Source organism: Muntiacus reevesi, chromosome 3 (genome assembly GCF_963930625.1).
Source record: "Muntiacus reevesi chromosome 3, mMunRee1.1, whole genome shotgun sequence".
NCBI classification, from domain to species: Eukaryota; Metazoa; Chordata; class Mammalia; order Artiodactyla; family Cervidae; genus Muntiacus; species Muntiacus reevesi.
Genome location: NC_089251.1, coordinates 144,333,057 through 144,351,134, shown reverse-complemented (window position 1 = coordinate 144,351,134; position 18,078 = coordinate 144,333,057). Strand labels below are relative to the sequence as shown.

The following is an 18,078-nucleotide window of genomic DNA, read 5'->3' as shown; positions in this document are numbered from 1 at the left end:
GTGGCTGAAAAGGACAGAAGAAGGAACTTGTAGCTGTCTACAGGACAAAGAACGGAAGTCTCCTGTTACAGGAACAAGGAGGGAAGAAGCACAAGGTGCTGTTGGGAGTCAAACCATTATTTTTGTTATTTTTAGTTTAGGAGCAAGAGAATTACACTACGTATCTTACCAAGGAAAACTGTCAACATTGATGATGAATAGGAATACTGGAGATCATTTAGAGTGAGGAGAAACAAAGCTAGGAATTGGTTTGACTCAGTTAAAGAGAGATTCTTGTCCAAATTTCTATGAATTGCTCAATTATACTGCAGCACTAAGTGGTTTATCTCTTATGATTTGTTGTTTGTATTGTAAGGTCATCAGCTAATAGATAATTAATTTTTAGAGCTTAAAAGGATGTTGTAGAGATTATATGGCAACCTGCTCACAGTTTAAAATTTTGGAGGGAGAAGCCTAGAGCCTCTGGGAGTGGAAGAGTAATATTATTGGGCTTTCATTTTGGATTTTCTCATAGCTTTCTGAAGACAGGTGCTTAAGTCAGTGCTGCTATTATATTCACAGGGATTTTGTTAAGCTTTCAAGGAGGTGTAGATTCAGAAGGAATTGGGAAAAAAATTTTTTAATATTCTTGATGCAGAGCCTTTGAGGAAGATGCAAATGTGTTTTGAATGTTAAACTTACTTAGATTTAAAAATACATATCTTCAAGCAAAGTTGCCATGACAACCTTTCTTAATGTGTGTATAAAATTTATGTCTGTCTCTGAGACTTTCATCTTTCCCAATACAGGGTTTAATCACAAGAATTGGGCACTGTGGTTTATTTCTAGCTAGATGATGACCTGTGAGAATTATGTAATTTTGGGAGATGCAAATCAAGTATTACAGCAGTTGTATAGCATGGTGATCCCACCAAGGTAAATTTCATCTTGTTCTCTCCATGATCAGAGATTGATCTGGCTTGAAACCTAAGCTGAAATTCTGGATGCAAATAGAATCATGCGTCTGTTCTGAGTTTGTGTTTTTTTGTATTTAGAGGACTTGTAGGAGAGCACTTGGTGGTGTGGGAAATTTTGTACTAAATCTCTTGGATACCCCCCCCCCCCAAATTGATCCCCTCTCTTTGGGATCATTAAATCTAATCCATAGTTGATAGCATAGGTTGACTCCAACCACAAGATGCATCTCTGCAATGGCCAGGCATGTGCACAGAGAAACTGCAGAGACTCCTGGCCTGAACTCCAGTCCAGCAATGCTAGAGAGATACCGTTATCAGACCTCTTCACTTCCTCTTACTGCACTTCAGATAGCCTTGTCTGTCAGGCTCTCTTTTGCATGTCAGGGGCCAGGAGAAGAGTGCTAGGATTTTGAACACCCAAAGTTTGGAAGAAAGGAATTCTCATCCTTAGTTCTGGAAATACGAGTTTATTTAGCAGTGGAACAAGGAGGTGGTCACTGGTGCCTTTTAGTAACTATGACTTGAACTTAACTCTTGACATGGCTACTTGAGGTTTTGAGATGCTTGCAAAAGAGCTGTTATGTTTTATATTTTAGTTCTTCCGTAGGACAGTGAAGAACCCCTGAAAGTAATTAATTAAGGTGAGGTTAGAAGTATCATCTACTAATGTGCTAGCTTTGATTTAGTCTTATAGACATTGTAAAACTATGTTACATTTAAGAGAACCCATGGATATGTTCTAATCCAATACCCTTATAAAAGGGGAAAATCAAAGCTGAGACAACTGATTTTATATGAGAGTTTGCCCATACTAGTACAGTTTCTTTTTTCAAACTTTTTCCAAATGTGATTTTCTTTTGATTTTATCTTATTCTCTAAAGGATGAATTTAAAACCAAGGAGAGGACCCCTAAACAAAAACTGCCTAATTTAGTATACTATGCTATTGATAACTGGGAGAAATAGGATAATCATCTCCTAAAAACAAACACTTAAAAACAGTTGTCCTATCTGTGAATGGGCCATGCTATGATATTTATAAAGGTTTGTGTGTTTATTTTATAAGAGGCACAATCAGGGCCAGCTACATAATTTGTATGCTCAGTGCAAAGTGAAAATGTGGGGTCTTAGCTGGCGATGAAGTCAATCTGTCTTCACATGAGTCGCTCCTGTAACCCATGGTTGATGAGAGGGTGACCCCCAAGGGATTGAAGTCCCCATGCTGGGACAGTGTTTACCTGAATTGAGATAGGTGAAGAAGCCCCATCTGGTGAAAATACTGGGGTGGGGCCAGCCCAAGGCGGACATGACTTCTTGCCCTGCCACCTGCTTCCAGGCCCCGCACTGGAGGGTGACGTGGCAGAAAGTGGGCCTCCCTCATCAGCTCTCCTGCTAACGCAATCTTACTGCTGCTCTGGGTAGTAAGCAGCCATGGGAATTAATGGGTGGGGATGGGGAGAGGGAGGCCAGGCAGGGTCCAGGGCCCCAGGAAGCTGGTAACAGAACATGTCTAGGGAGGCAAGGAAGTAAGCTCTAAGTCCCTAGTATATACTCCAGAGTCCCACTGGACTTCATTTACAAAATACAAATTCACAAGTAAAATGTGAGAATTTCGCTGCAGTGCCCTCTCAGTATCACACCCCAGCACGGGGTCCTTCTGATCTGTGGGCCTCTGAGGGACTGCACTGGTTGCAGCCCATGAAACCAGCCCTGGGCACATCTCTCCTTTTACATCATTGAACTGTGACTCAGTGGTTTTTAAGCACTGTGTTTTCTGGTTTATGCCAGTCGTTCTTGCAAATGCCCATAAATGTCTTTTTTATGATTTATCATCAAGCGATTTAAGCCTCTCTAGGATGTCTTAAAATTATTTACAAAATAAACAACAAATAGATGCCAAACTTAAAAGCAATTTCCTAATACACATTTTTATTAAAGTTGCAAAAGTGATCCAGTACACTAATAGTGGATTAAATCTTAAACCCCGTTTAAACTCCTATTTCCTATATTTTAATCATAATTGCTAAACATTTTTTCTGCTGGAAGATAAAGTGGGATTTTTCCCCTGAAATAATCAACATAAAACCCTATGAAATATTTCAATGATATGAGTCATTCACTTATTCATATGGTTGGACATCTAGATAATAGGAATCTGGGAGAAATATATTGTTAATTCTTGTGGAGGAGGAAGTAAGAAATCCTACCAGTATATTTTAAGTGTAGTTAAATTCAGCATTCCTTTCCATTTTAAAATACCAAAATTATTCTCTTCTAGTCCTTTCTTTCCAGGAGGCTACATAAAATTACTTTGACAAAGAGAGTCATGAGTCACTTTTTTGCTGTTAACTTCTTTTACATTCCATTTCATGAACATAGCAATCAGTGGTGAACAGTATTCTTATTCTTAGCAACCTTGTACTATACATGTGAGTCTTGTTAACATATACCATGGTGTTTAGTTAGAAATTTTGTCAAAGTATAACCTATTTGTTTGCAATATTACTGAAACTGACAGGAAATATTGTTATTAAAAAAAGTTAGCAGCTTTGGAAATTATACATGCTTCAGTGAATATTCAATATACAGGTTCTAATGGTATTAATGCATAATCAGAAAAACTGGTACCTTTCAAACTCTTAGCAATTAATGTTATTAAGGGAAGTATTCAGTTCAGTTCAGTTCAGTCGCTCAGTCGTGTCCGACTCTTTGCGACCCCATGAACAGCAGCATGCCAGGCCTCCCTGTCCATCACCAACTCCTGGAATCCACCCAAACCCATGTCCATTGAGTCGGTGATGCCATCCAACCACCTCATCCTCTGTTGTCCCCTCCTCCTCCTCCTAGTTATCAGTAATAAAAACCTAGTTAGTACATTTTGAGACTTGACACTCTATAAAACTTTAACATAATTTAAGACAAAGTGTGAGCAAAAGTAGCTGATTTTAGAAATTCAGTTTTTTTGACCTGATTGGTGATCTGTTCTGTTATGGGAAACAATGATCTATTTTATGCTTTAGCTCTGAAATTTACATGTTTCTTGTGTGTGTGTGTGTGTGTGTGGAATATGTAAAGCCAATTTCAGTGGAAACTAAAGATTTGAGGAATTTGTATTCTTCAAAAACATACCTTTCAAGATCAGTTACCTACCCCATTGGTTATATCTATGAAGTGAAGTGAGGTGAAATCGCTCAGTCGTGTCCAACTCTTTGCGACCCCATGGGCTGTAGCCCACCAGGTTCCTTGGTCCATGGGATTTTCCAGGCATGAATACTGAAGTGGGTTGCCATTTCCTTCTCCTGGGGATCTTCCCGACCCAGGGATCGAACCCAGGCCTCACGCATTGTAGGCAGACGCTTTACCATCTGAGCTACCATAGAGTAGTTGGTTATATCTATACACAGAGATATATTATCATGGAAGAATTTCAGGTTTGTATTGTCCATTCTCATAATTTAATGGGAAAAAACGTCTTATTTTTCACAGGGGAGGGAGCAATTTTGTGGTCTATCACAGGAAACTATTAGGATTCTAAATATTTAAATATAATCCTTTCAGGTTTTATCTTGGGATATATGTTATTTCCTCTCTAAGAGTAATGTCTTCTTGAAAAATGCTTTTTATTGGTTGTTTGGTAGTGTGAGGGGATTATTGTTGATTTTGTTAGATTTGCTAACAATATTGTGGTTATGTGGCAAAATACCCTTTTTTTTGGAAATTTGTAATAAAGCATTTAGGAGTTAAATGTCATGATTACTATAATTTTATTTAAAATTATTTAGCATAAGAATAATATTTCATGAAGTAAAATAGAAGCTATTTGTTATATTTAGTCAATGGATATTTGTGTCGTAATTACACCATTTTCCATACTGTATATTTGTAATTTCCAAAATAGACAAAAAATGACTTTCAGTACAAATGAAAATATATGTTTGAGACTTGTGGACTATTGACTTCCTGAAAATGGGAGGGGATTTTTTTATTCTTACAGACTAATTTTGGAGAATGTGTATTCTTTCCAATCATTTTTAACTTACTTCTTAAAATGTGCATTCATACAGTTACAAAGCGTGGGAAACTCTATTACACAGTAAGGCTTAAAAAAAATAGTCTGGTACACTTTAAACCATTAAATAAATATCCCTAAAATTGAGACCAAGATTTAAATAATTAAAACTGAGACCAAAGTTTCATATGATAAAGTGTGCCTAAAAATATAAGGCTTAGATCCCAGTCATTTATTTTTTTATTACATATAGAAAATTTGTTTCGAAGATTTAATATGTTCAAATTATATGCACTTGGTATTAAAATTTCCAGTAGTCTTAAATTTAATTAAAACTGTAAAATATATAAAAATGTGTATGAACATATTAATCACTGATAACTATGTTTCTTGTTTGGGGTAAGAATGGGAAGTAAGTTACCCATGTCATTGCTTGAATAAAAAACTCTGCTTTGCATTTCTCTTGATTATTACTGTGTAATATATCAAACAGGGAACTTAATTACTTAAAAAGGAATTCTTTTAAATTTCATTGAAATACACATTCATTGAATTGTATATGCACATATATATCAACTATTGCCTGATAAAGTTATATAGCAGCTAGAAAACTAGTTTTGAGATTCTCAAGATAAAGAAAGAAAACAGTCCAAAGTGTCTTCATGAAGAGTGCTTCCCTGGTGGCTCAGCAGTATAAAGGCCCCACCTGCCATGCAGGAGACACAGGAGATGCAGGTTCGATCGCTAGGTGGGGAAGATCCCCTGGAGAAGGAAATGGCAACCCACTCCAGTATTTTTGGCTGGGAAGTCCCATGGACAGAGGAGCCTAGCAGGTTACAGTCCAGGGGGTCACAAAAGAGTCAGACTCGACTTAAGTCACTCAACGACAATAAATCTTCATGAAGAAGGATGGCATTCTTATTTAATAGTTTCCAAACATTTAAGGCAGAACCAGGAAGTTCTGTTGTGTGTAAATGAAACAGATTGTATTATTCTTTAGGTGCCATAAATGCTATTTGTTTTTTAATCTTTAAAATGTATGAGAAAATACAATAATGTTAACTACTAATTAATACTCAGGACTATGGATTTTAAAGCTGGTAGGTTGATGTCATTTAGAAGTTTCTGTTGTTTCCTGTTTAGTCGCTAAGTCATGTCTGACTCTTTGTGATCCCATGAATTGTAGCCATCCAGGCTTCTCTGTCCATGGGATTTCCCAAGCAATAACCCTAGAGCGGTTCCGGTTTCCTTCTCCAGGGGATCTTCCCGACCCAGGGATCAAATCTGTGTCTCCTGTGTCTACTGCATTGGCAGGCAGATTCTTTACTGAGCCACCTGGAAAGAGAGACTGATAATCTGGAGAAAAACAGATTTACTGATGAAAGCAGTGTTTATAATGAACTATCATGTCAGTGTGCAGGAAGAATCTGAGGGGAAAGTCCAAAGTGAATGGACACATCTTCTAGATGTAAGAGAAGCAATTGTAACCTTCTCAGTTAAGCAAATTTGTTTACTTAGAACCCATACTTTAAGGCAATATATTATTGTGCTTTACCTTAGTTTTCTCATTTAGGAGTGATATACATCCAGAGAATTCCACAGTATCCTTATTTCAGCAGAAGAATTTGATACTTTTTCACCAGTTATGTGATCATGATGAAATATTTGATAAATGTGAGTCCTTTAAGGTACAATCACAACTGGCCCAATTCAAGGTATATTGATTGTGGCTCTGACCAACTAAGTCAGTCTTACAGGGCCAAGCCATTAGGCCCTCTTCTTGACCTTTATTTACTCAACATTCTTATTAAAGGCAATAATGCACCCCAAAGTCTTGCTTATTAAATATGTAGATGATGTGAATCAAGATTATTTAAATAGATGGTAATAAAGATTTAAATTTGGTGAAAAGTCAAGGCACAATTAATTGGAAATAAATATTAGGACCTGCAGTTTGATTTTTAAAAAGTCAACTGCACTCAGCATGACTGGGTTAATATATAAAATAATCTTCAAATTTTAAATGCTTACTTTGAAGCAAATTGGTGATAAAATTACTTAAAAATGTTGTCTTGGACTGCATTAATAAAAATGTTCTTTTTTTTTTTTATAAGTGTTCTTTCTGATTTGGGGAGATAATAGCCTTACTGGTCTCTTAGAAAAATAATCCATACTCATTTTAGAAAAGCTAAGAGGAGCAAGAACAAATGCCCTACAATCCCACCAATTATATATGCACACATGATGTATGTAGTTTTTATAGGTTTTGTAGTTGTCTTTTTTACTGAAATGACCTTGGTGGCAACAGAAGTGTATATCTATGTTCTTTGATCCTTAGATTTTGCTGAATATTAAAAGGCCTTCTCTCGGTAGAGAGTGCCAGTTAGGCCTTCATAGCCAGAAGGGCAGTTTCATTGGCATCACCTGGGAACTTGTTAGAACTATAAATGGGGGCAGGCCAACTGATTCAGAAACTCTAGGGGTGCGGCCTCGCACTTCTGTGTTTTAACAAGCCCTGGAGGTGATTGTTCTCCAAGGAGAAGTTTGAGAACTGACCTGAGTTTAACCCTTTGATTTTTCAGTTAAGGAAGCTAAAATCTGAAGTTGTCACAAATTAATTTGAGAAAGTACATACTAGAATCTTCTTTCAGAGATTCCTAGGATGATGAGTCAGCCCTCTGCGGAGAACTGTTTATTGGGTTTATTACTAAGCAATACTTGAAAGAATGCCAGGTGGAAACAGGTAATGGGGGGAGAGTGTTTAGCATTTAACTTAGCCTGCTGGACATCTTACAGCTCAACAGTAGACTTTGATTCATTGAAATTAAGTCTAAAAGAAAAGTTTGCTTGATCTAATAATGTTAATCCCTGAAGCAAGTTTACATGCCATTTAAGTAACTACTCCATTCATCACTAAGGCTAATGAATATCTCTAGAGTGTGACCCTAAAGTTCTCATTTTAAAAAGCACCTCACACTTAAGTTTGAGAACCACTAATACAGAAGACATCTTAAGTGGTTCAGAATAAAACCAGTCAGACTGGAACATTTTCAGTATCCTTTAACTTGGGTTCCACAGAAAAAACTCAAAACAATTTGCTAATGTGTATGTCAAAAAGCCAATAAAACAATGGTAAAGCATTAAAGTGATTTGAGACAGTAGTTTCCTCCTTATCAGGGGAGAAAAAAACAAAAGGGGAAAAAATCACTAGGAGGGCCAAGAGATCACAAATACCAGACTTGAAATAATAGATCTTGCTCTAAATTGCAAAGGCCGTCAACCTTGACTTTTCATGGTACAAATAAAGGTCATGGACTTTATGTCAGCAGTTGTCAGAAATTTCAGGTTTTAAAAATTACATTATGTGGAGTAGTCAGATTTAGGGGAAAAAAAATATACAATACAGAATAGTAACTGCAAGACCAAAATGATGTGTCTTGAATTTTTGTGGCATTTAACGTTTTCCAAGGTGCTTTCACATAAACTTTTATTTTATCCATGTAATAGCCCTGTGAGGAAGGAAAGTGCCAGCAAAATCATTTTTGAAACTTTAAATCCTTAATTGATGAGGAAAAAAGTTGACAGATTCAGAGAAATGATAAAAAAAGACTGTCACTGACGAAGGGCAGCATAGAGCAAGTGGAAAAAGCTGAAGGCCAGAGGACAGGCGAAGGAGGAAAGAGCAGAGGCTCAGCTGGCAGGGGAAACGGTGCTAATGGGCAAACAGGTGCAAAGAGGCTGGAGGGTAGGAAATTTCAGGAAACTGAAATTTATTTATCCAAAGAAGGTGAACAAAGATGAAGAGAAAAATTAAAAGTGGGGCGCACTTAAAGCTGCAAGGTAGTTCGGTGGGCTAATATTATCCCTCAGGCCCACTACCACAGGGTTGGGCCGCAGGTTGAGGATAACGCCGAGAGTCGCTGAAGAAGCGGGCGGGAAGACCGCAGAGCCGGGTGGGCGTTCACGCCGGACTAACAAAGGCCGCGGGGTGCACTGCCCCAGCCACGCATCCTGCGGGGGCCGAAGAGTTAACCGCGCGCCCGGCTCCCGCGCGCATCCCGGCCCCCACTCCCGCGGTCGCTAGGAGACGCCGGATGTGGGGGAGGGGCGGGCGGCGCGACCAAGGGTGGGAACCTTTTTCGGGCTCCCGGGGGTGGAGGAAGAGGAGCGCGCGTGCGCGCGCCGGGCCGGCTGTCGCCGCGGTGACGGTCCTCGAGTCCATCGGCTCGCGCCCCGCCCCCGTTCCCGCTGCCCCCTCCCCTGTCGCGCGCGCGGGGGGTGTTTCTCGCTCCTCCCGGGTTGCCGCCGCCGTCGCCTCGGCTCCTCCTCTCCCAGTCTTGGGTTTCCCTGGCGCTCCTGCCGCCGCTGCCTCTGCGGTCTGTATGAGGAGGAGGATGTGAAGATGGCGGAGCTGCAGATGCTGCTGGAGGAGGAAATCCCGGGGGGCCGCCGGGCCCTCTTCGACAGTTACACGAATCTGGAACGGGTGGCCGATTACTGCGAGAACAACTACATCCAGGTGCGACGCGTCTCCCGGCCTGGGCGTGTTGGGCCTCTGGCTGCCGAGCGGCGCGTGGGGGACCCCCGGCCCGGGGGCCGCGCGCCCGGGGGCGTAGGGCGCACGGGGCCGAGGCCGCCGCGGGGACACAGTGCAGCTGAGCCCCCATGCAGGGGCAGAAGCAGGGTGGGAGCGGGAGAAGGAGTGAGAATTCTCCGGTTGGAGGAAATTGTACCTTTCAAGCATTTTTCAAAAGCCATGAATCAGTTCTCGGTGCGGGGTGTGTGTGTGCGTGTGTGTCCCCGCCTCCTCTCTTCTTCCCTCGGCCGCCTCCGCAATCGGTGCCCGTCAGTTTTCGCGATGGCGGAGGAGTCGGAGAGTGGCATTTTCTGTTTGACAGAATCCTACTCCCCCATATGGCAAGGGTTTGGGGTTTGATGGGTCGCCCCCACCCCCCAATCTCTGGAGGATTTTTGAGGCGCTGTATTGCTGCAAAGTAAAAATGCCTTAGTTTTCTATTCATTTGAATGCATCAAAAGATCAGCGTGGTTTTTTTGGCTTGTTTTTAGGTTCTAACTGGGGATACAGTATAAGAGCAGCTGTTCCCCTTGTTGGAAGTTAATGCCAGTTTTCTTCTCTATGGAGAATGGGAAGCTGCATGATAATGATCTGTTCCCTCCCGCCACCCCCCTCCAAGCCCGTTAGAAATAGCTAATTTGCCTGCAGGGAAAATTTTTGTGATTATCTTTCTGAGAGAAATGGGAAATAATTCTCACGGTTTAAATTTTCCTGTGATGGTTGGTTTGGCGTCGGGACTCAGTGGTAGCACTGTATGTTTGTGTATGAAGGCGGATGATATTGGGTGAGATGAAATCGAGCTGCTTCTGGAAGACGCAAGATTGTGTGGATTAAAAGCAATTCTTTTTAAAAAATTATTTGAAAGGATAGCTTAAGATGCACAATTTGCAAAGTCAGCATCTTTTGTTTTCTTTATAGCTTATTCTGAATCATAGGTTCTACCTCCATCTTTTCCCTTCCCATTTAAGTTCTCTTGGGATATAGGTGGAAATGGAAGCAATATGTTAAATTGTTTCTTCACTATGGCCTTTTTTCCTCTCCCACCTCCATCTATCCAGGCATCTTCACTAACATCAGCTATACTGGGAAGCATTCTCAAGTCTTGGTGTGAACCAAAGAAAAAAATAGGTGTTAAAATTTATAAGTTCATAAATTTTGTAAGGATCACATGGTTAATCAAGGATTGTATTGTAAGGTATTACTTGATGAGACATATCCTGAGCACTGTATTTTCTTGTATGGAATACTTGTACTGGAGAATGAATCAGACATAATCCAAGGCTTTTCCCTCTGAAGAGGCAGTTGAAAGTATGGCCAGTAGGAAAAGACAGAGTGTGTCTTGGGTCAAAGGTTCATACAAACAGTACAGTTGTCCATATTCATGGGGTGCTTTGCTGATACTGAGTGTGATAGGAGAGAGTAAAAGGTTGACATGCTTAATTTTCACTAAATATATTTGAAAGTCTAATATGGGCCTGGCACTGTTAAGAGTTGCTATGTACCTAGTGTCTACAGAATTTCATAGTATATAGTTAGTGGGAAGACCGATCTGTAGCAGATGAATACCATTTTGAGTCTCAATTTATATTCTTAATGGGCTGCAGGTGAGAAGAAGGACTGGAGGAAGCTATGCTATCCTCACTCTGGAAATTCACAGTCTCTAGGAGGGGCAAATTAAAAGGACTGAAGTAGTCATTACAATCCCTTGTGCAATATATTATGGGAAAGAGTTATAGGTCTCAGAAGAGAAACAGGGTGGAAAAGTGATCAGGTTGCAGTAATCAGTACTGATTTTTTTTTTTTTAATTCTCTTTGTTTGGAAGATAATTTTTATTGTAATTTGAAGGTATAGATCCTCTTAGTTTGCAGTTGTTACATAAAGGTAAAAGTACCTGAATTGATAAAGCTAAGAGAGTAAAGGGATCAACAATTGTCATCACTACATTTCTTCCGGTTCAAAAGAGAAGAATGTGGCTGCCATCATTTGTCTTAGCAGTGGGACTCAGAATTTAATGCGGTGCTATTTTAAAATTCAGAATATAAGTGCTGATTAATAGAAATGGATTTGGATTTTAAAATACCTTGTTTCTTCAATTTAGAACCTAAAATAGACGCTATTGGGATCCAGTGGGTATATTATTGGTGTTCTCTCACCAGGCAACAACTTGTACATGATTTGTTTGTAGTAAAGTTGATAAATAGAACCTGATGATAGTGGATTTGTGCTGACTCAGCTGCACATTTGGCTGGCTCTTCTTGTAACCATCGAACTGACCAGCAGGGGTTCTGATGCAGCCTGTGACCCTGCAATAGATGCAAGTCAATTAGTGATCCGCTGGTCAGTTTAGCCTTTTTATAGCAACGTGTCCTAACCACTAGCTCAAGTTAACTCACCTAATACTCATTTTATTTTGTGCAAGGACAGTTTTTGCCTGTAAAACAGGAAAAAGACAAATTTATTGGTAGGTAACTTGATAAGGTTCTTTGCTCAGTGTCCTTAAATGCCTGGTTTTATCCATGGGAATATAAAAATAAGATAGGTAAGAATATTCTAAATGTGGATTACATTTAGTGTAAAAATTGAGGAAAGGAAGAAAAATGGTGTTGTCCTTCTGAAGAGGCATACTGTTTAAATTGTTCCTATCATATGAAAATGTCCTTTAGAAATGTTATCTTTTGGCATTAAGAGTGATCAAATAGTGCCTGTATTAACACAAACAACATCTACCAAAGGGTTTAAGTGGTAGTTTTCAAGGTTACTAGCCTAGTTTACATTATAAATTAAAAAATCATCTTTAGTAAAAAAAAAATTAGATGATTTTGTTTTATTTCAACCTCTAATAAAAAGTGATTGCCAAAATATTTTTCTAAAATGTGATAAAGAAAAGTTCTTAACTACAATTTCCTCTTTTCCTGATTGACTATTTCTTTCCTGTGAAAAAGGACTTTAGCTACTGTTTAATTTTTTGGAGATATATAACACTTGTGTTTTTCTTCTTCATTTATAAACATTGATTCCTAATCTAGTACGTGTCCAGAAACTTTTAAAATGTTTTGATTAACTTGGATCTATGTGTTATAAATGAAGAACATTATAATAATATGTATTGCTTTAATGTTTTGGTAGATGAAATAAGACTAGATGTTTACTAAGACTGGAAAACCAACTTGTTCATTTTTGTATTTTTCCTTTTGTTAGATAAAAAAAAGTTACTGCTTTTTGTGAGTGATAATTCACATAGATACATAGTAAACTCCCATCATCCATTACTCAGAGTAAGAACAAAGTCATCCAATAAAATGGCTTTGCTCATAAGAATAGAAACTGAGAATTTACTTTATGTTTTATCTGGAATATTTCTTTGTTTTAAATAACAGGAAAGATGTCATTTGTTTTCCTCTGTCAACAAGGATACTCAGAATTTGTTAAAAATTGCAGGGAAGCTTTGTAAGGGGATAATAGAATTATAGCTTACTTGTCAGTTTCATTAAAAAGTAGTTACTGAAATGATACAAATATTTAAAATTCTTAATAAAAACCATACTCATTGTTGAAAAATTATTCAGTTCAGTTCAGTCCCTCAGTTGTGTCCAGCTCTTTGCGACCCCGTGGGCTGCAGCACACCAGGCCTCCCTGTCCATCACCAACTCCCGGAGCCTACTCAAACTCATGTTCATTGAGTTGATGATGCCTTCCAACCATCTCATCATCTGTCGTCCCCTTCTCCTCCTGCCCCCCAATCACTCCCAGCATCAGGGTCTTTTCCAGTGAGTCAGTTCTTCGCATCAGGTGACCAAAGTATTGGAGTTTCAGCTTTAGCATCAGTCTTTCAAATGAATATCCAGGACTGATCTCCTTTAGTATGGGCTGGTTGGATCTCTTTGCAGACCAAGGGACTCTCAAGAGTCTTCTCCAACACCACTGTTCAAAAACATCAATTCTTCTGCGCTCAGCTTTCTTTATAATCCAACTCTCACATCCATACATGACCACTGGAAAAACCATAACTTTGACCAGATGGACTTTTGTTGGCAAAGTAATATCTTTTAAGAAGGAAGAAACATAAAATTGCCTAGTCATTTTGAATATATATCTGGGATTTATAATTTTAAATCTTTTTATACACACGTGTATATTTTTAAAATATTAGGTTCATGTTCTTTATTACCTTTATAACTTGATGTATTTTTTTAACTCTTTATTTTGTGTTGGGGTATGGCAGTGTTGTGATAGTTTCAGGTGAATAGTGAAGGGGATCAGTCATACATGTATCCATTCTCCCCTAAACTCTCCTCCCATCCAGGTTGCCACGTAACATCGAGCAGAGTTTCATGGGCCTTGTTGGTTATCCATTTTAAATACAGCAGCGTGTACATGTCCATCCCAAACTCCCTAAATGTTCCTTTCCCCGTCTTCTCCTGTCACCAGCCAAAGTTTGTTTTCTTAAATCTGTGAGTCTCTGTTTTTTAGGTTCATTTGTATAATTTCTTTTTAGATTCCACATGCAAGGGATGTCATAGGATATTTCCCCTTCTCTGTCTGACTTCACTCAGTATGACAACCTCCAGGCCCATCCATGTCACTGCAAATGGTGTTATTTCATTCTTTTCTAATGGCTGAGCAATACTGCATTGTATATATTTACCACATCTTCTTTACCACACTCTTTCTATAGACATTTAGGTTGCTTCCATGTCTTGGCTACTGTAAACAGTGTTGCAGTGAATATTAGGGTGTGTTATACCGTGCTTTAAAAAGAAACTTTTAATGGTGCTAGTCTTGACTTTGTCTTTTATGAATGGCCATAGAGTATACAGAAAGGTTTATATTTATGTGTTTAACTTCTGTTTGTTCTCACAAATAGAGAAACCTTAAAAGTGCCTAGAATGAAGGAGGAGACAGAGTAGAAATCTAAGGACTGGTGTTTACATCCTTTCCTTGACTTTTGTTTTTTTACCTCCACAGAGAGGGGTGAACCATGTAGGTGAACATCAGGCTGAATTAGGGAGATGGAATTTCCCTAGATTGAGGTGCGTAATGTGTAGTGTGTGATAGATTTGCTTCATTCCGGGTCTTCTTTTGTCTCCCAAAGAATCTGTTGTTGAGTTGCTGAGTTGTGTCTGACACTTTTGCACCCCATGGACTGTAGCCTGCCACACTCCTCTGGTCATGGGATTTCCCAGTCAAGAATACTGGAGTGGGTTGCCATTTCCTTCTTCAGGGGATCTTCCCAATCCAGGGATTTCCCGTGTTTCTTGCATCGGCAGGTGGCGGGTTCTACCACTGAGCCATCTGAGAAGCCCTCTCCCACAGAATAGTTTATAACCAAATAGACTTACTTATGTGTAAAATATATAGAGGAGATATTTTTGATGGTGAGATCCTTTGGATGGTTACTTACATTTTAAAATGTAAAGAATTTTAATAACATGCAGTGGCGATGTGTATAAATGTAATCTTCTGTGGATAAAGAGAAGTATATTGAAAATTATATTTAGAGTATTTGCAGACTTTTAATAGCTTATAAAGTGAAAGTTGCTCAGTCATGTCCGACTCTTAGCGACCCCATGGACTATTCAGTCCTTGGAATTCTCCAGGCCAGGATACTGGAGTGGGTACCCGTTCCCTTCTCCAGGGGATTTTTTCCAACCCAGGGATTGAACCCAGGCCTTCCACATTGCAGGCGGGTTTTTTACCAGCTGAGCCACTAGGGAAGCCCCTTTAATAGCTTATGGTTGAATATTTATGAGAATTGTTAATAGGCTTGCTTAATGAATTAGCAACTGGAATGACACCTTTGAATTTTTCATTTATTTTGTGTTCCTTGTCCAGGTATAAAGCTTCCAGAGGATAGATTTATATCTTAAAAGTTTTTTTTATATCCTTTCATTAGCCATAGGATGTTGTAGACATTAAATAACAGTAACTGTATGTCAGAAATACATACTGCAATATATCAGAGATTGCACTGAATAATTTTATATACTGGATGTAATGACCTCTAAACTTGCCTTGCAAGTTTTTCCCTATTAGATACTGTAAGAAGCATTTATATTCTCTTCACATTACTATATATTCATTACCTTTTAGGAAATAGAGTTTTACTTTTTATTCATATACAAATAACATACTTATATGTAGAAATTTTGGACTACAAAGCAGCTTCATCTTGAATCATTTGCAATACATTTTTTTCAGTTTGATTTTTAAAGTTAGGTTTATTGAGGTATAATACACATTGAATACAATTTACCTGTTTTAGGTAAAAAGGCTGTGAATTTTGACAAACTTATAAACCACCATGATATAAATTTTTTCTAGTGTTAGCCAGTGATGATGATAGTGATGAACATTTGCAAATGGTTTTTGGTGGGACATGGTTGAGTGAGTTAACTCACTTGGGTGAGTTTAAGGAATTGGCTCTACGACGGCCCCCTGATGGCCTCGCGTGTACCCACACAGGTCATATGCGGAAGGCTTGAAGTGCAGGTGGCCCGAGTCTTGCCAGAGCACTTGGTTTACTTGTGAAGCTTGGAGGGAGCTCCTGGTAGGCTTCTTTCTCTCCTTTCCCTGTCTCCCGCATGATACAGTTTCTCATCAGCTCCTGGTTCTGATGAGATGAGGCTTTCTGTTGCATCCTTTTAGGCACAGCCGTGGCAGTACAACTTCATGCACTAGTATGGCATTGATTCCTCCCTCACCGCAGGCTCATGGCGCCCATGCTGTAACCACGTGGCCCCTTGTGTTTTGGTGTGGCTCTGCTCAAGGACCTCAGCTTTTACTCCTTATTCCTTACTCTCTATGTAAGCACCCAGCTTTCTGAATCTAATAGGAGCTTGTTAGGGCTGGAACAGTCTGTCAAGTCTTTCCTTGCCTTTGCTTGACAGCAAATATTTATAACACTGATTTTATAGGGTTATGTGGTAAACAGATGCTTAACTTCATTTAAAGTGCCAAACTCTTCAAAGTGATGGTACCATTTTGTATTCTTGCCAGCGAAGTATCAGTCGCTCTTCTTCCTTGTCAGTACTTGGTTTTGTCAGATTTTAAAATTTTAGCTGTTGTGATAGATATTAGTACTGTCACATTTGTTTCGTTTTGCATTTTCTCAGTGGCTAATGATGTCAAGCATTTTTTCATGTGCTTATTTACCATCTTTATACCATCTTTGGTGAGATGTGTGTCCAGATCTTTCATCTGTTTAAAATTCTTTTTTTTGTTTTGAGAGTTTTTAAATTATTCTGTGTACACATACTTATTAGATACATATTTTGCAAATAAGTTCTCCTAGTATGTGCCTTGTGTTTGCATTTTAAGTGTCTTTAACAGAGCATAAGTTTTATATATTTGAAGCTGATAGGTCAGCTTCTTTTTTGGTTAATGCTTTTGCCTAATCTAAAATCACAAAGATTTCTCCTATTTTTTTCTAGATGTTTTGTACTTCCTGATCTTACAGTTAAGTATGTGATCCACCTATAATTTATCTATAGGAAGTGAACTATGTCAAGGTTTAGTTTTTGCAGATTGTTATCTAATTGCTTAGGAACCATTTGAGGAAAAGATTATCATCTCCATTCTATTCCCTTGGCATCTTGTTGAAATCAGTTGACCATATGTGTCCAGGTATATTTTGAACTCTATTTTGTTCCTTTAATACATACATGTCAGTATATATCCTTTGTCTATATCACATTGTAGCTTTGTAGTAAGTCTTGAAATCAGGTGGTATGAATCTTACAGTTTGTTCTTTATCAGATTTGTTTTCACCCTTCTAGGTTCTTTGCTTTCTCAGTATATGTTTTAGAATCAGCTTGTTCATTTCTGCAAACCTGCTGGGATTTTAATGGAATTGCACTGAATCTGTAGGTATTTGGGGGCAATTTACACTTTTGACAGTACTGAGTCCTCCAATCTGTGGACTTGGTATTTCTATTTATTTAAGTATTCTTTGATTTATCTAGTCATTTTAGTGATTAGAATACTGATTTTGCACATTATCTTCTATATCCCTAATTGTTTAATGATTTTTATACTATAATAGTTATGTTTTATAAAATCTTGGTTTGCAGTTGTTCATTACTAGTGCATAGAAATAGGACTGACTTGTATATTGCCCTTTTATTCTGTGACCTTGCTAAATTTACATGTTAAACATAGTAGCTTTTTTTTTTTTTTTAAAGATTCTTTGGAAGTTTTTAAATGTAGGTAATCACCAGCAAATGAAGCTAGTTTTATTTCTTTTTTCCAGTCTTTGTTTTATTTATCTTTCTTGCCTTATGGCACTGGCTGGAACCTCCAATCCGATGTTGAAGAGGCGTGGTGAGAGCTCATATCCTTCACTTGTTCTCAGTCTTAGAGGGAAGGTGGCCAGTCTTTCACCCTTAACTATGTTATTAGCTGTCAGTTTTCATGTGTGTCCATTACCAGGTGCAGGAGCTTCTCTTATTCTTAGTCTGCTCAGAAAATCTTTTAAAATCAGGATTGATTTATATTTTGTTACATGCTTTTTTCCTGCATCTTTTGAGATGCTCATTTTA

General features: G+C 38.6%; 1 protein-coding gene across 16 annotated transcripts in view; it reads left to right on the top strand.

The window, feature by feature from the left end:
• The first annotated feature begins 9,156 nt into the window (after positions 1 to 9,156).
• ABI2 (abl interactor 2) overlaps positions 9,157 to 18,078 on the top strand; it is a 104,129-nt gene continuing 95,207 nt past the window's right edge. For all 16 annotated transcript variants that reach the window (XM_065930774.1, XM_065930772.1, XM_065930769.1 and 13 more), the window contains exon 1: positions 9,157 to 9,483. In XM_065930774.1, coding sequence (XP_065786846.1) covers positions 9,367 to 9,483 — 117 coding nt within the window. In that variant the 5' untranslated portion in view covers positions 9,157 to 9,366. The remainder of the gene's footprint in view (positions 9,484 to 18,078) is intronic.